The sequence below is a fragment of the Emys orbicularis genome, chromosome 1 (assembly GCF_028017835.1).
Source record: "Emys orbicularis isolate rEmyOrb1 chromosome 1, rEmyOrb1.hap1, whole genome shotgun sequence".
Taxonomy (NCBI): Eukaryota; Metazoa; Chordata; order Testudines; family Emydidae; genus Emys; species Emys orbicularis.
The window spans coordinates 360,400,623-360,412,278 of record NC_088683.1 but is presented as its reverse complement, the minus strand read 5'-3'; the positions used below and the strand labels follow the sequence as shown (position 1 = coordinate 360,412,278).

The 11,656-nt window shown below is 44.6% G+C and overlaps 1 protein-coding gene across 1 annotated transcript in view; it reads left to right on the top strand.

Annotated features, from left to right (window-relative positions):
• Positions 1-11,046: 11,046 nt before the first annotated feature.
• SLCO2B1 (solute carrier organic anion transporter family member 2B1) overlaps positions 11,047-11,656 on the top strand; it is an 83,419-nt gene continuing 82,809 nt past the window's right edge. Inside the window, exon 1 of the mRNA XM_065418952.1 lies at positions 11,047-11,127. Coding sequence (XP_065275024.1) covers positions 11,047-11,127 — 81 coding nt within the window. The remainder of the gene's footprint in view (positions 11,128-11,656) is intronic.

Below are 11,656 nucleotides of genomic sequence, written 5' to 3'. Positions count from 1 at the left end.
TGGCCAATGGCTCTGCAATCACATCAGCCAACTCCCTCAGCACCCTTGGATGCATTAGATCTGGACCCAGGGACTTGTACATGTCCAGGTTTTCTAAATAGTCCTTAACCTGTTCTTTCACAACTGAGGGCTGCTCACCTCCTCCCCATACTGTGCTGCCCAGTCCAGCAGTCTGGGAGATGACTGTGTCTGTGAAGACCAAAGCAAAAAAAGCATTGAGTACTTCAGCTTTTTCCACATTATCTGTCACTATGTTGCCTCCCCCATTCAGTAAGGGTCCCACACTTTCCCTGACTTGTAGCTAACATACCTGTAGAAACCCTTCTTGTTACCCTTCACATCCCTTGCTAGCTGCAACTCCAGTTGTGCCTTGGCCTTCCTGATTACACCCCTGCATGCTCTAGCAATATTCTTATACTCCTCCATAGTCACCTGTCCAAATTTCCACTTCTTGTAAGCTTTCTTTTTGAGTTTAAGCTTATTGAAGATTTCACTGTTAAGCCAAGCTGGTCGCCTGCCATATTTGCTATTCTTTCTGCACATCGGGATGGTTTGTTCCTGTGCCCTCAATAAGGCTTCTTTAAAATATAGCCAGCTCTCCTGGACTCCTTGCCCTCTCATATTAGACTCCCAGGGGATCCTTCCCATCAGTTCCTTAAGGGAATCTAAGTCTGCTTTTCTGAAGTTCAGGGTCCATATTTTGCTTCTCTCCTTTCTTCCTTTTGTCAGGATCCTGAACTCCACCATCTCAAGGTCCCTGCTGCCTAGGTTGCCACCCACTTCTACTTCCCCTCCCAATTCTTCCCTGTTTGTAAGCAGCAGGTCAAGAGGTCAAGAGGAGCATGGCCCCTAGTTGGTTCCTCCAGCACTTGTACCAGGAAGTTGTCCCCAACACTCTGCAAAAACTTCCTGTATTGGCTGTGCATTGCATAACAACAACCACCCCTACTAAAACTAAACACTCCATTGCACACACAGTTCTTCACATGGGAAGAGGATGAAAGAACAATCCACATGTCACCTCGCTTAACACACTACTAGAAAGTGCTCACATACTACAACAATGAACATGGTATAGGAACCTATATAGAGTACAATAGAACAGGTACAGTCCCTAGCACAATGGGGTCCTGGCCTCTAGGCACAACCAGAGTACACATAATAAATAATAATAACAGGAGGAGACCAGATGGCCAGAAGATAAGTACCTTGCCCTAAAGTGTGGGATTTAAGGACAGATAGAGATGCTGAGGGGAGGGGATGGAAAACTGGATCAAGAGCAACCCAGGAAACATCAAGAAAACAGGAACTGACTTTATTATTGTTATTTATTCATTGCATCCATCTTACAAACACAGACTCACTCCCTGTCCTGAAGAGTGCACATGCTAATGCCTGGCATGGCACCATATGCCACAGCTACAGACCAACAGGTGGGAAAGCAGGAAGGTGAGCAAATGAGGATTACGAACATAAAGTCACTTCAGCTCCTTTCATTTTGTGCACACATCTTTTCCAAATACATTCCATGTGATGTATAAAAGTCCCTCACTATCCAGCACCCCCTACACCAGCCACTACACTCCCTCAGGAACCAACCTGGACACTCAGGCCTGCAATCACTCCACACCTCCTCCACAATCAGCCTCCCAGTACAGAGGCATTACCTAAAGCACCAATAAACTTAGATCTGGTCCTAATTTCCTCAGTCTTCTTTCCTCTGTCTAGTATACAATCCACTCTCTCCCCTGTTCACTTCTCATTCCCAGTACTCACTGGGCTCAGACGCCTCTATCTGAAATGTGGCTTATTAAGCCCTGATCTACACTACAGAGTTAGATCAATGCAAGGCAGCTTATGTCAACCAAACTATGGAAGTGTCTACTCTAAAATTTAGCTCCCACCAACCAGGGCCGGCTCCAGGCACCAGCGGAGGAAGCACGTGCCTGGGGCGGCACATGCTAAGGGGCGGCATTCCGTCCATTCTTGGGGCGGCACAGTCCGAGCGGCTTTTTTTTTTTTTGCTTGGAGTGGCAAAAATGGTAAAGCCGGCCCTGCCACCAACATAACTCGCCTGCTGCACCTACTTAATAACTCCACCTCCACGAGAGGTGTAGAGTCAATGTTGATGTAGTTAGGTCGAAGCAGGGTCAGTGAAGACACTGCATTGCTTACATCGACTGTTGCTGGCTTTCAGAAGCCATCCCATAATGCCCCACACTGACAGTTCAATTGGTGCAAGCGCTTCTGGTGAGGACGCGCACCACCGACATCAAGAGCAAAGCGTAGCCCAGCACAAGCGATGTAATTACTGCATAAGTTAATATTGTGTCTGTAAACTAGTGATTACATTGATTTATACATAAATATATAACTATCTAATACAGTGATACTCAGCCAATGGCTTCTGCCACATATGACTCTTCCTACATACCTTTATCTTCTTGGGGTTAAGAACCACACTGTGTGGTGCCTTAACATGCACACCTACATAAACTCAACGTAGAGGAATAATTGCACAGCTAACCTTCTGCTAGGATTAGATGTAAGGAAAAGTTTGGCAGGGCAGGCAGAACTGTTAGGCAGAGTGGGCAGCAGGTGAGAGGGTACCATGGGAAGATTTGTGTATATTTTCAATATATAATCGTCTTAACCACAACCAAATCATTTTAAACTGGTGTTTCTGGTGCATTCATATCACTTCACATTAAATCTCATTAGCTAACCTAGTGCAGGTAAATCTCTGCCAGCGCCTTGAGCCCCGGGGTCGCGGCGGCAGCCGGGAACCCTCAGGGGCGCCTCTGGCGATTTAAAGGGCCCGGGGCGCTGCTGCAGTATCGGTGGCCGGGAGCCCCTGGCCCCTTAAATCACCATCGGAGCCCTGGGCCAGTGCCGGGCCTCCAGCAACGGGGCTCCAGTGGCAATTTAAAGGGCCTGGGGCTCCCCACAGCGGCCAGAGCCCCAGGCCCTTTAAATCGCCGCCCGAGCCCCGCTGCCCGAGCCCCCGGGGTAGTGGCGGTAGCCAGGGGCTCCGGCGATGATTTAAAGGGCCCTTTAAATTGCTGCCTGAGTCGCCTCCGCCACCCACTGGCTCTGGCAGCGGGGCTCTGGTGGCAATTTAAAGGGCCCGGGGCTCCGGCCACTGCCAGGAGCCCCAGGCCCTTGAAATCGCCGGCCTGGGGAAGCTGGTCCGGTCTGGCATGGTGTACTGGCTCTTGGCGGTACGCCGTACCGGACCGGCTTACTTTCACCTCTGCCTAGTAGTCATACTTTACATTTGTAAGATTTTGTAATTTAACAATAACTATAGCAGGCTGGCCTTGTTCGAGATCTTAGTTCAAATTCTAGGCTCACTACCTTGCCCCCGCCCCCACCTCAAAAGGTTTGGAGTCCTGCTCCCAAGCAACACATGCATGGTAGATTCAAGGATCTGCATTGATGGACTTGGGTGGGAACCACATCCAGCTCTCCCAGGCTAGAGGACGGGGTTACTGAGGCGTAGGGCCTCTCAGAAATAAAAAGGAGAAAACGGCATCTGGGAGAAGTCCTCATCCCCAAAATTACTGGGGAAGTTTCTCAGCTGGCATCCATTGGAGCTCTTCCAATTTACAGCAGCTGAAGCTCTGCCCCAGTGCCTCTAAAATCCTAACAAAAAGGCCCATGTGCATAATGTGCTGACTCCCCCTCAATGTTGTTGGTACAGGAGGGTGAGCCAACCTTCAGCACCTTAACTAGTGGCTGGACCATTCCCACAGCTCCCCATGGTTTGGCTCAGATAGATGAAGCATACAAAATGGGTACTTATCTCAGTGCTTTATATCTATTAGTCTTAGATCCCAAACAAGTGTGACCTTTGTCCAAGCCCCCTGCAATGTAAATATTGGTTCATGAAGCTTTGACTGACACTGTGTGCACTGAAATCCGGTCGCCCTTGTATCTAGTTTTACTCTGTTAACGCCTGTCAGAAATGTGGAAAGTCCCTGCAAGTTTTATGGGAGCAGAACTTTTTCTTTGAGAGCTTAAGAATTTACTTTCAAGCATATAATAAGTAAACAGTTTCCTGCTTCACTAGGAGAAATGCTGCTTTTTAAAGAGTTTTGTACTAGGGTCAATGACACTATTTAAAATTATCGATCTGCCATCTTTGCCTGCTGCCCTTGAAATACTGCCCAGTTTTTCACTGATTTTCTCTCTGTAGCAAATGAGTAGGGAAATGAATTAGTGGTTGCTCGTATTTGGGGTGAAGGGCAGAGAGTAGGAGAAAGAGAACGCATATTTGAAACCTACAGGATTACAGCTGGGGGTAATAAACACAATGCTGGAAATATCTGCTAGAATAAGGTAACAGCTCTCTGGACGAGTGATGTGTATAAAGATTAAAGCTGAAATCCACCAATACGAGCCAAAAAAGCTCATGCAGTTGTTAATCATTTGCGGAATAATCATAATAATTTGCATTGATATAGCCCCTGTCATTCCAAAGTGCTTTGCAGTCTTAATGTGATATGTCAGCTGTGCACATAGGGTAGGATGACCAGACAGCAAATGTGAAAAATTGGGACCGGGGTGGGGGGTAATAGGAGCCTATGTAAGAAAAAGACCCCAAAATCGGGACGGTCCCTATAAAATCGGGACATCTGGTCACCCTAACATAGGGCTCACTTAACCCATTGCAGAGATCAGCCACCTTGGGTGGACCCTAGGAGCTGGATAACAGCAAAAATGTATACTACACAATTTAGGACAGGAAGAGAAGGCTAAGGCTATGTCTACATTAGAGAGCTTACAGCGGCGCAGTTGTACCAATGCAGCTGCACCACTGTAAGATCTTTTGTGTAGCCACTTTATGCCAATGTCGCCTGTCAACATAATTAATCCCCCCCCAACGAGCGGCGGTAGCTATGTCAGCAATAGAAGCTCTCCCGCCGACATAGCAGTGTGCACACTAGCGCTAATGCCGACATAACTTATGTTGCTCGGGGAGGTGGAATATTCACACCCCTGAGAGACATAAGATTTTCCAACATAAGTGATAGTGTAGACATAGCCTAATTCTCTTGTATATTCAAATTAAATTGAAGGGAGGAATTTAGTGAAGCAGAACTTTATAGTTTGGGGTCGTAACTCCAGCACTAATGCACTCTTGGCTTTTGAAATCAATAAAGTTAGGGTGTAATAGAGAGCAGAATTGAGCCCCTCCCTCCAAACTCCCCCCACACACTCCCCTAACAGCCCCCATCTCTTGTAAAAGGTGCCATGGTATCTTTAATAACGATGAGTGGTCAGGACCTCAGTGTTACTTCTCATGTGAAAGACAGAACCTCTGATAATACAGTGCCCATTAATACCCCAGGAAGACAGTTGTTCAGAAGTAAGAATGGTGGATTGTGAGCATTCAGTTGTAATGTTACCAGAGAGGAGATTGGAAAGGTCAGTCTGTATATTGTAGCAGCTCTTATTTTGGTCTTCTTAGTGTATGCACAATGTCCTTCAGGTGGCATGTGATCAGGATTCATCACCGAATTTGGTCCGCTGGTTGGATCATTAACTTTCCCGGCTTGGGCCGGGTACTGATGGGGAGTGCGATGTGAATGCTAATCCATGTCCCCCTGTATTTTGGTTATTTCTTATAACAACGTGCCTCTATAGTCCAGAGCTGACTCTAGAATGCAGGCTTTTAGTGAAACAATAAACAACTCTCTTTGTTTTAAAAGTGCTCCAGTGTTTCTTACAATGAAAGAATATGGAATAATGGGCCCAATCCACCGCTGTGCAATAACACCTAGCTCTTATATAATGCTTTTCATCTGTAGATCTCAAAGCATTTTACAAAGAGTACCATTACCTTCAATTTACAGTGGGGAAACTGAGGCACGGAGCAGTGCCATGACTTGCCCAAGATCACCCAGCAGGCCCGTGGTAGAACCAGGAAGAGAACCTAGAGCTCTTAGTCTAGTGCTATATCCACTGGGCCACAGTGGAAATGAATTAGGCCCTGCTTCTGTTGGCTTTCAAATTAAGTTAAAGAAAACCACTCCAGTATTTTACATTTCCCCCTTAGCGGCCGGTGGGTGAATGAATGGAGTTACAGTACAGCCTTGTGGCGAGGGGAACACATTGCTGGGCAGAAGGGGGTCAGGAACACAGGCCTGGGAATGCAGGCCTCTGCTGGGATAGTGGGACCTGCAGTTTGCTGAGCACTCCAGCCCTGACCCAGCTAAGCAGGCGTGTAGTCCCATCCAAAGCAGGAGAAAAGGATTTTTTCCCCCTCTGCTTTTCTTTCCCTCCCCTCTTCTCCATTATTTTCGTTAGGGAGAGGGCAGGTTGGACACAGTTTTCCAGTATTCACCATCTCTTTCCCTCAATCTCCTCTTTGTTCCCTTTCCTCTACTGGCATGAACTGCAAACTCGAAATCAGCCTCCATTTCCGGAAAGAATACATTCCCTCTTCCTCTTGTTCCTTAGAGGTGCAGATTCACTGATTAATCCTCCCTGGAAAACCCATTAATTTAAATGGATGCTTTTGTACATCGGGCTCTATTTGTAAGGAGGAAGGGCTCAAAATGGAGGACAGTGCTTTTGTACAGCAAGCCCAGCCCCCGGGGGGGGGGGGTAGGGGGGGTATGATAAACTGGGGAAGCACTGCCTGTGGGCTTATATATACAGCTCTGGTGCGAATAACTGGTAGCCTGGGGAGGACAGTGCTTTTGTACAGCAAGCCGAGCCCCCGGCGGGTATGGGGGGTATGATAAACTGGGGAAGCACTGCCTGGGGGCTTATATATACAGCTCTGGTGCGAATAACTGGTAGCCTGGTTTGGTTTTTGAAGAAGTGAAGAATTAATGAGACTGTGTCTGTTGTTTTCATTGCCTGATTACAACTTTTTCCCCCTTTTAAATGTGTATGTGTATCTATCTAACCTCGTCTATCCAATTCTTTCCTTAAATTGGTTATTTGTCTTGCCTGGTTTATAAAAACATTTTTTCTTTTCCTTCATCTGATATTCCCTTCATTCTTGCAAGCACACCTTGGTTAAAATTATTAAAAACCACCCACTAACGTCTTTACTTTTTATGAATTGTGCCTTAGATTATTTATACTGACAGGATTCTGAAAATCTACTTTATGTTTCACTATTTATGTTGTTTGTCTACTTTCGTATTTTGATTCTCATGCACTAGCTCACTGGTACAATATCGATTTGCAAGCACTGCAAGGAAATTTATAATCCAAATTAAAAAACAAAACAAGACTATTGTAATGAACACACCAGAGTGTACATGAACCAGTGCCCTTGACTGGATTGACTCAGAACTGCTCAATTGTGTGTCATATGCCCTATACTGCTCACAGCTAATGTAGATTCTCCTTTAACTCAAATGGTAATGGACTCTGCTGGAGGAGGAGGATCTGAGCTCTATCCTTGGTGATGCTATAAAGTTCAATGTGGCTATGGTGAACAACAAAAGGACAACCATGGAGTCCAAGACTCCCATGGATTTCTTACAACATTTTATACCTGTTTTTCACACTGTAATGAAAATATATCTAGTAGTGATTGGTTTTGTAAAGCCTTTTAAAAAAACAGGTTAGACTAACTCAGAGTCTGACTGCTTTCACAGAACATACTAGAAGATCAAAAAGAAATAATTAATAAGGAAGAACTCCCTGCAACATGTAGATGGTGAAGAGCGGTACACTCCTCAAAGTCTCCTATAGACATTGCTGTGCAGGTTTAATTTAGCCGTGCAGCACTTACATACTATGGTGTTGAGAGCTATTGAAAATTCGAAAACATACAGAGGATAGGGAGAATTTTTACCCTGAGAGCCTAAAGTGCTTAACAGTCACTTTACCAATAAACAAACACAGCACTGCATATTGCACCATAAAAATATTTGTGCTGGACCCTTATTACTCCCCACTCCCATACATTTTGACACCCATCCTGCCCCTAAGCTAAGGGACCATCTCTAAATCCTTATCACACTAAAAAATGATGTAGTTGTAATTCATCACCAGTCCTGCTCCCCAGGGCTACCAACACTGGATGCTGTAGTGCAGAAAAGCTCAGGTGTTTATACCACTATATCATTTAACCTTCCAGAGGTCTAAATAAGCTTTTCTTAGATGCTTTAATGTATTCCTGTAGTTACTTTTTAATCCCATACTATGTTTTACTATGGCACAACCTGTTCTCTTGGAACAGGACTGAGAGCAGCAACCAAGGCCAGTATGAAACATGTAGCTACGTGTTATGCAGTTCATGTTTTTAGATTTATGTCTGCTGTGAAATACCTTTTAAGGGCTGTATAAACATCACAGTTAAACCAATTTTTGAGTTCACTTGAGATTGTCACGCTTTAAAGCAAACAGTAAAATTGTTCATTTGATGCAGATTGCATTAGCTCCTCAATTTTTGGTCCTCGGGGGAAAATAGAATTATATGAAAATGAAACTATTTAAAGCATCCCCTTCCCTATTTACACTAGAGTTTATGGCAGCTAATCCTCTGAAATAGTAAATGTTGCCCAGGAATTATGCATAAAAAAAATGGTTTATCAGAAGGAAATGGAGAGAAGAAATGTGTAAGAGTCAGAGATTCTAAGGCCAGAAGGGACCACTGTGATCATCTCGTCTGACCTCCTGCATAGCACAGGTCATAGAGCTTCCCCAGATTAGTTCTCAGAGCAGATCTTTTAGAAAAACATCCAATCTTGATTTTAAAATGGTCAGTGATGGAGAATCCACAATGCCCCTTGGTAAATTGTTCTGAGGGTTAATTACTTTCACTGTTAAAAATATACATCTTATTTCCAGTCTGAATTTGCCTAGCTTCGACTTCCAGACATTGGATTGTGTTATACCTTTCTCTGCTAGATTTCAGAGACCATTATTAAATATTTGTTCCCCATGTAGTTACCTATAGACTGTAATTAAGTCATCTTCTCTTTGTTCAGCTAAATACTGTAGATTGAGCTCCTTGAGTCTATCACTATAGAGCAGGTTTTTTAATCCTGTAATCATTCTTGTGGCTCTTCTCTGAACCCCTCCAACTTAACAACATCCTTCTTGAATTGTGAACATGAGAACTGGACAAAGTATTCCAGCAGTGGTCGCACTTGTGCCAAATACAGAGGTAAAGTAACCTCTCTAACTCCTATTCAAGATATCCCTTTTTACGCATCCCAGGATTGCATTAACTCTTTTAGCCATGGTGTCACACTATGAGCTCATGCTCAGCTAATTATCCACCACGAACCCCCAAGTCTTTTTCGGAGTCACTGCTTCCCAGGATAGAGTCCCCCATCCTGTAAATATGGCCTACCGTCTTTGTTCCTGAATGTATACATTTACATTTAGCTGTATTAACACACATAATGTTTGCTTGCACCCAATTTACAAAGTGATCTAGGTTGCTCTGAACCAGTGACGTGTCCTCCTCATTATTTACCACTCCCCCAATTTTTGTGTCATCTGCAAACTTTATCAGTGATGATTTTGTCTTCTTCCAGGTCTTGATAAAGATGTATCTAGTGTAGGGCCAAGAACTGATTCCTCTGCAGGACCCCACAGATTGACATAGAAGAGGTTAATATGTCTCTGAACACTACAACTTTCGAAACAGGAAGTCTGGATACTGAAAGCAGAACAAAGAAAGCAGTCCTTCTGCACATCATGCAATTTACAGATTTAGCCAAAGGAAAATATGGAACATAACATATCAGAGGAGGGCTGTGGTACAATGGGAGTTCACTTCAGATAAGCTGTTTACAAAGTATATAACTCCATTTTGCAAAGCATCTTTCATACACCCTGTCCACACAGATTTCAATTCACTTTCACCGTTCAAATAAAAAAAACAAAATCAGTAGGAGACAGAAGTGAAGTGTTTTCAGGTGAGATCTGAAAATGCTACAAACGGAAATGAGGTGGAGAGAGAGAGAATGAGGCTCTTGCACCAGAACTGAAAACTGTGTGAGGAGAAGGAGAAGAGCTTGCTTCCCTTTACCCCACAGTTAATTCAGGAGCAGGCATCACTTCCTCTGCATCTGAAGCCATCTCTGTGGCTAGAGGGGAACCATCTCCTTCTCCACATCCAGCCCATCAACTCAAAGGAAAGTATCTCTGTATCCATTCCCAATTAGTTTAAGGGGCAACGTCTCTACATGCACCCCAGTCTGCTCAAAGGAAGGAATCCACTCAGAAGCATCCACCACAATCTGCTCAGGGGAAATACTTGATCCATGGGAAGGGATCTCCACATGCACCACTGCCTGCCCCATGGGAACACATTCCCATGTCCACCTTTTTCTGGTTTGTCTTAGCTCAGATTTTTGGATCCCGTCCTCTCTGATAAGAAACTGCAAATAGACTAGTACCTTCCAACAAAATTTAGCAGCAGGTATGTACTGAGTCACAGTTTTCCCCAGGTATCAGAAAAAAGCACAGAACAATCCTTGTAACTGGAATATTTTGTGGAATGGGTGAGGTCTTGGGGAGTGTTTGGCCTGCACTGGGAAGCTGTTCCAGGCAGGTGGGTGGCAGTGTATGGAAGAAAGCAGAAAGCCCCAAGTGGTTGAAAAAAGGCAGCAATCAGGAGTGACTTGGGTAGATTTGTGAGAGCAGTAGAGCCTGTAAAGAGAAATGAGGGCAGAGTTCTGAAATTATTACATTATTCATATAGTTGGGAGCTGGGAACTCTGGAGTTCTGATTCAAGCTCTGCCACTGAGTCACTGTGTGGCCTGGAGCAAGTTACTTAACCTCTTTGAGTTTCAGTTTCCCCAACTCTTATCCTCTCTCTCACCCAGTTGATTAGTTTGTTAATGTTTTGTATCATGCTTTGCAGATGTAACATGTTATTTAGTTAATAAATATTGTTAATAATAATTAATAATGACTTACTCTGGCCAGGTACCAGCTGCGTCATTATTTACAAAGCTCTACTGGATTTTGCTGTGTTGTGCAGAGTTTACCCATCTGCACATTAAGCAATGTGTTGAATAATTTCTTTTCTGGCAGGCATATAAAGTGTAACTGACAGAATGGCAGCCACCGTTACTGAGAGCAGCTCTGAGGATCAATCCAGACGAATATTCTGCAAGAACCCATTTCTCAATATCAAGGTAGATACCTCAAGCATGCTCAAATCCCCCCAAGGTCACCGGGCAAGGAAAGAAAAGGAAGTGTTTGGTTTCTGCAGAAGTCATCTGTCCTTATTTCTTTTCATTAAATGATTGTTAAAGCTCAGACATGGATTTCCCTACTTGCAGAAGTTCAATGAGGAAAAAAGTGCTTTTAATCTAAAAAGCAAACCCTGCAAAAAGGATGTTACAACACAAGTTTTACTTACCATGTTTGCAGTATTTAACCTTCCACTGTTAAACTCTCTGCACCCATTATTGGAGCCAGATTTTCAGAAGAATTTCACTCCCCTTTAGGCATCTACCTATGGGCCAGATTTTCAAAAGTGCACAGCTGGGGGCAGAGGGGCGTGGGGAGGGCCGCCTGCAGCAAGTAAAGGAGGGGGGGTGGCACGCAGGGGAACTGCTCCCCGCCCCAGCTCACCTCTGCTCCACCTCCTCCCCTGAGCACGCCGCCCTGCTCTGCTTCTCTCTCTCCCAGGCTTGCGGTGCCAAACAGCTGATTGGCGCC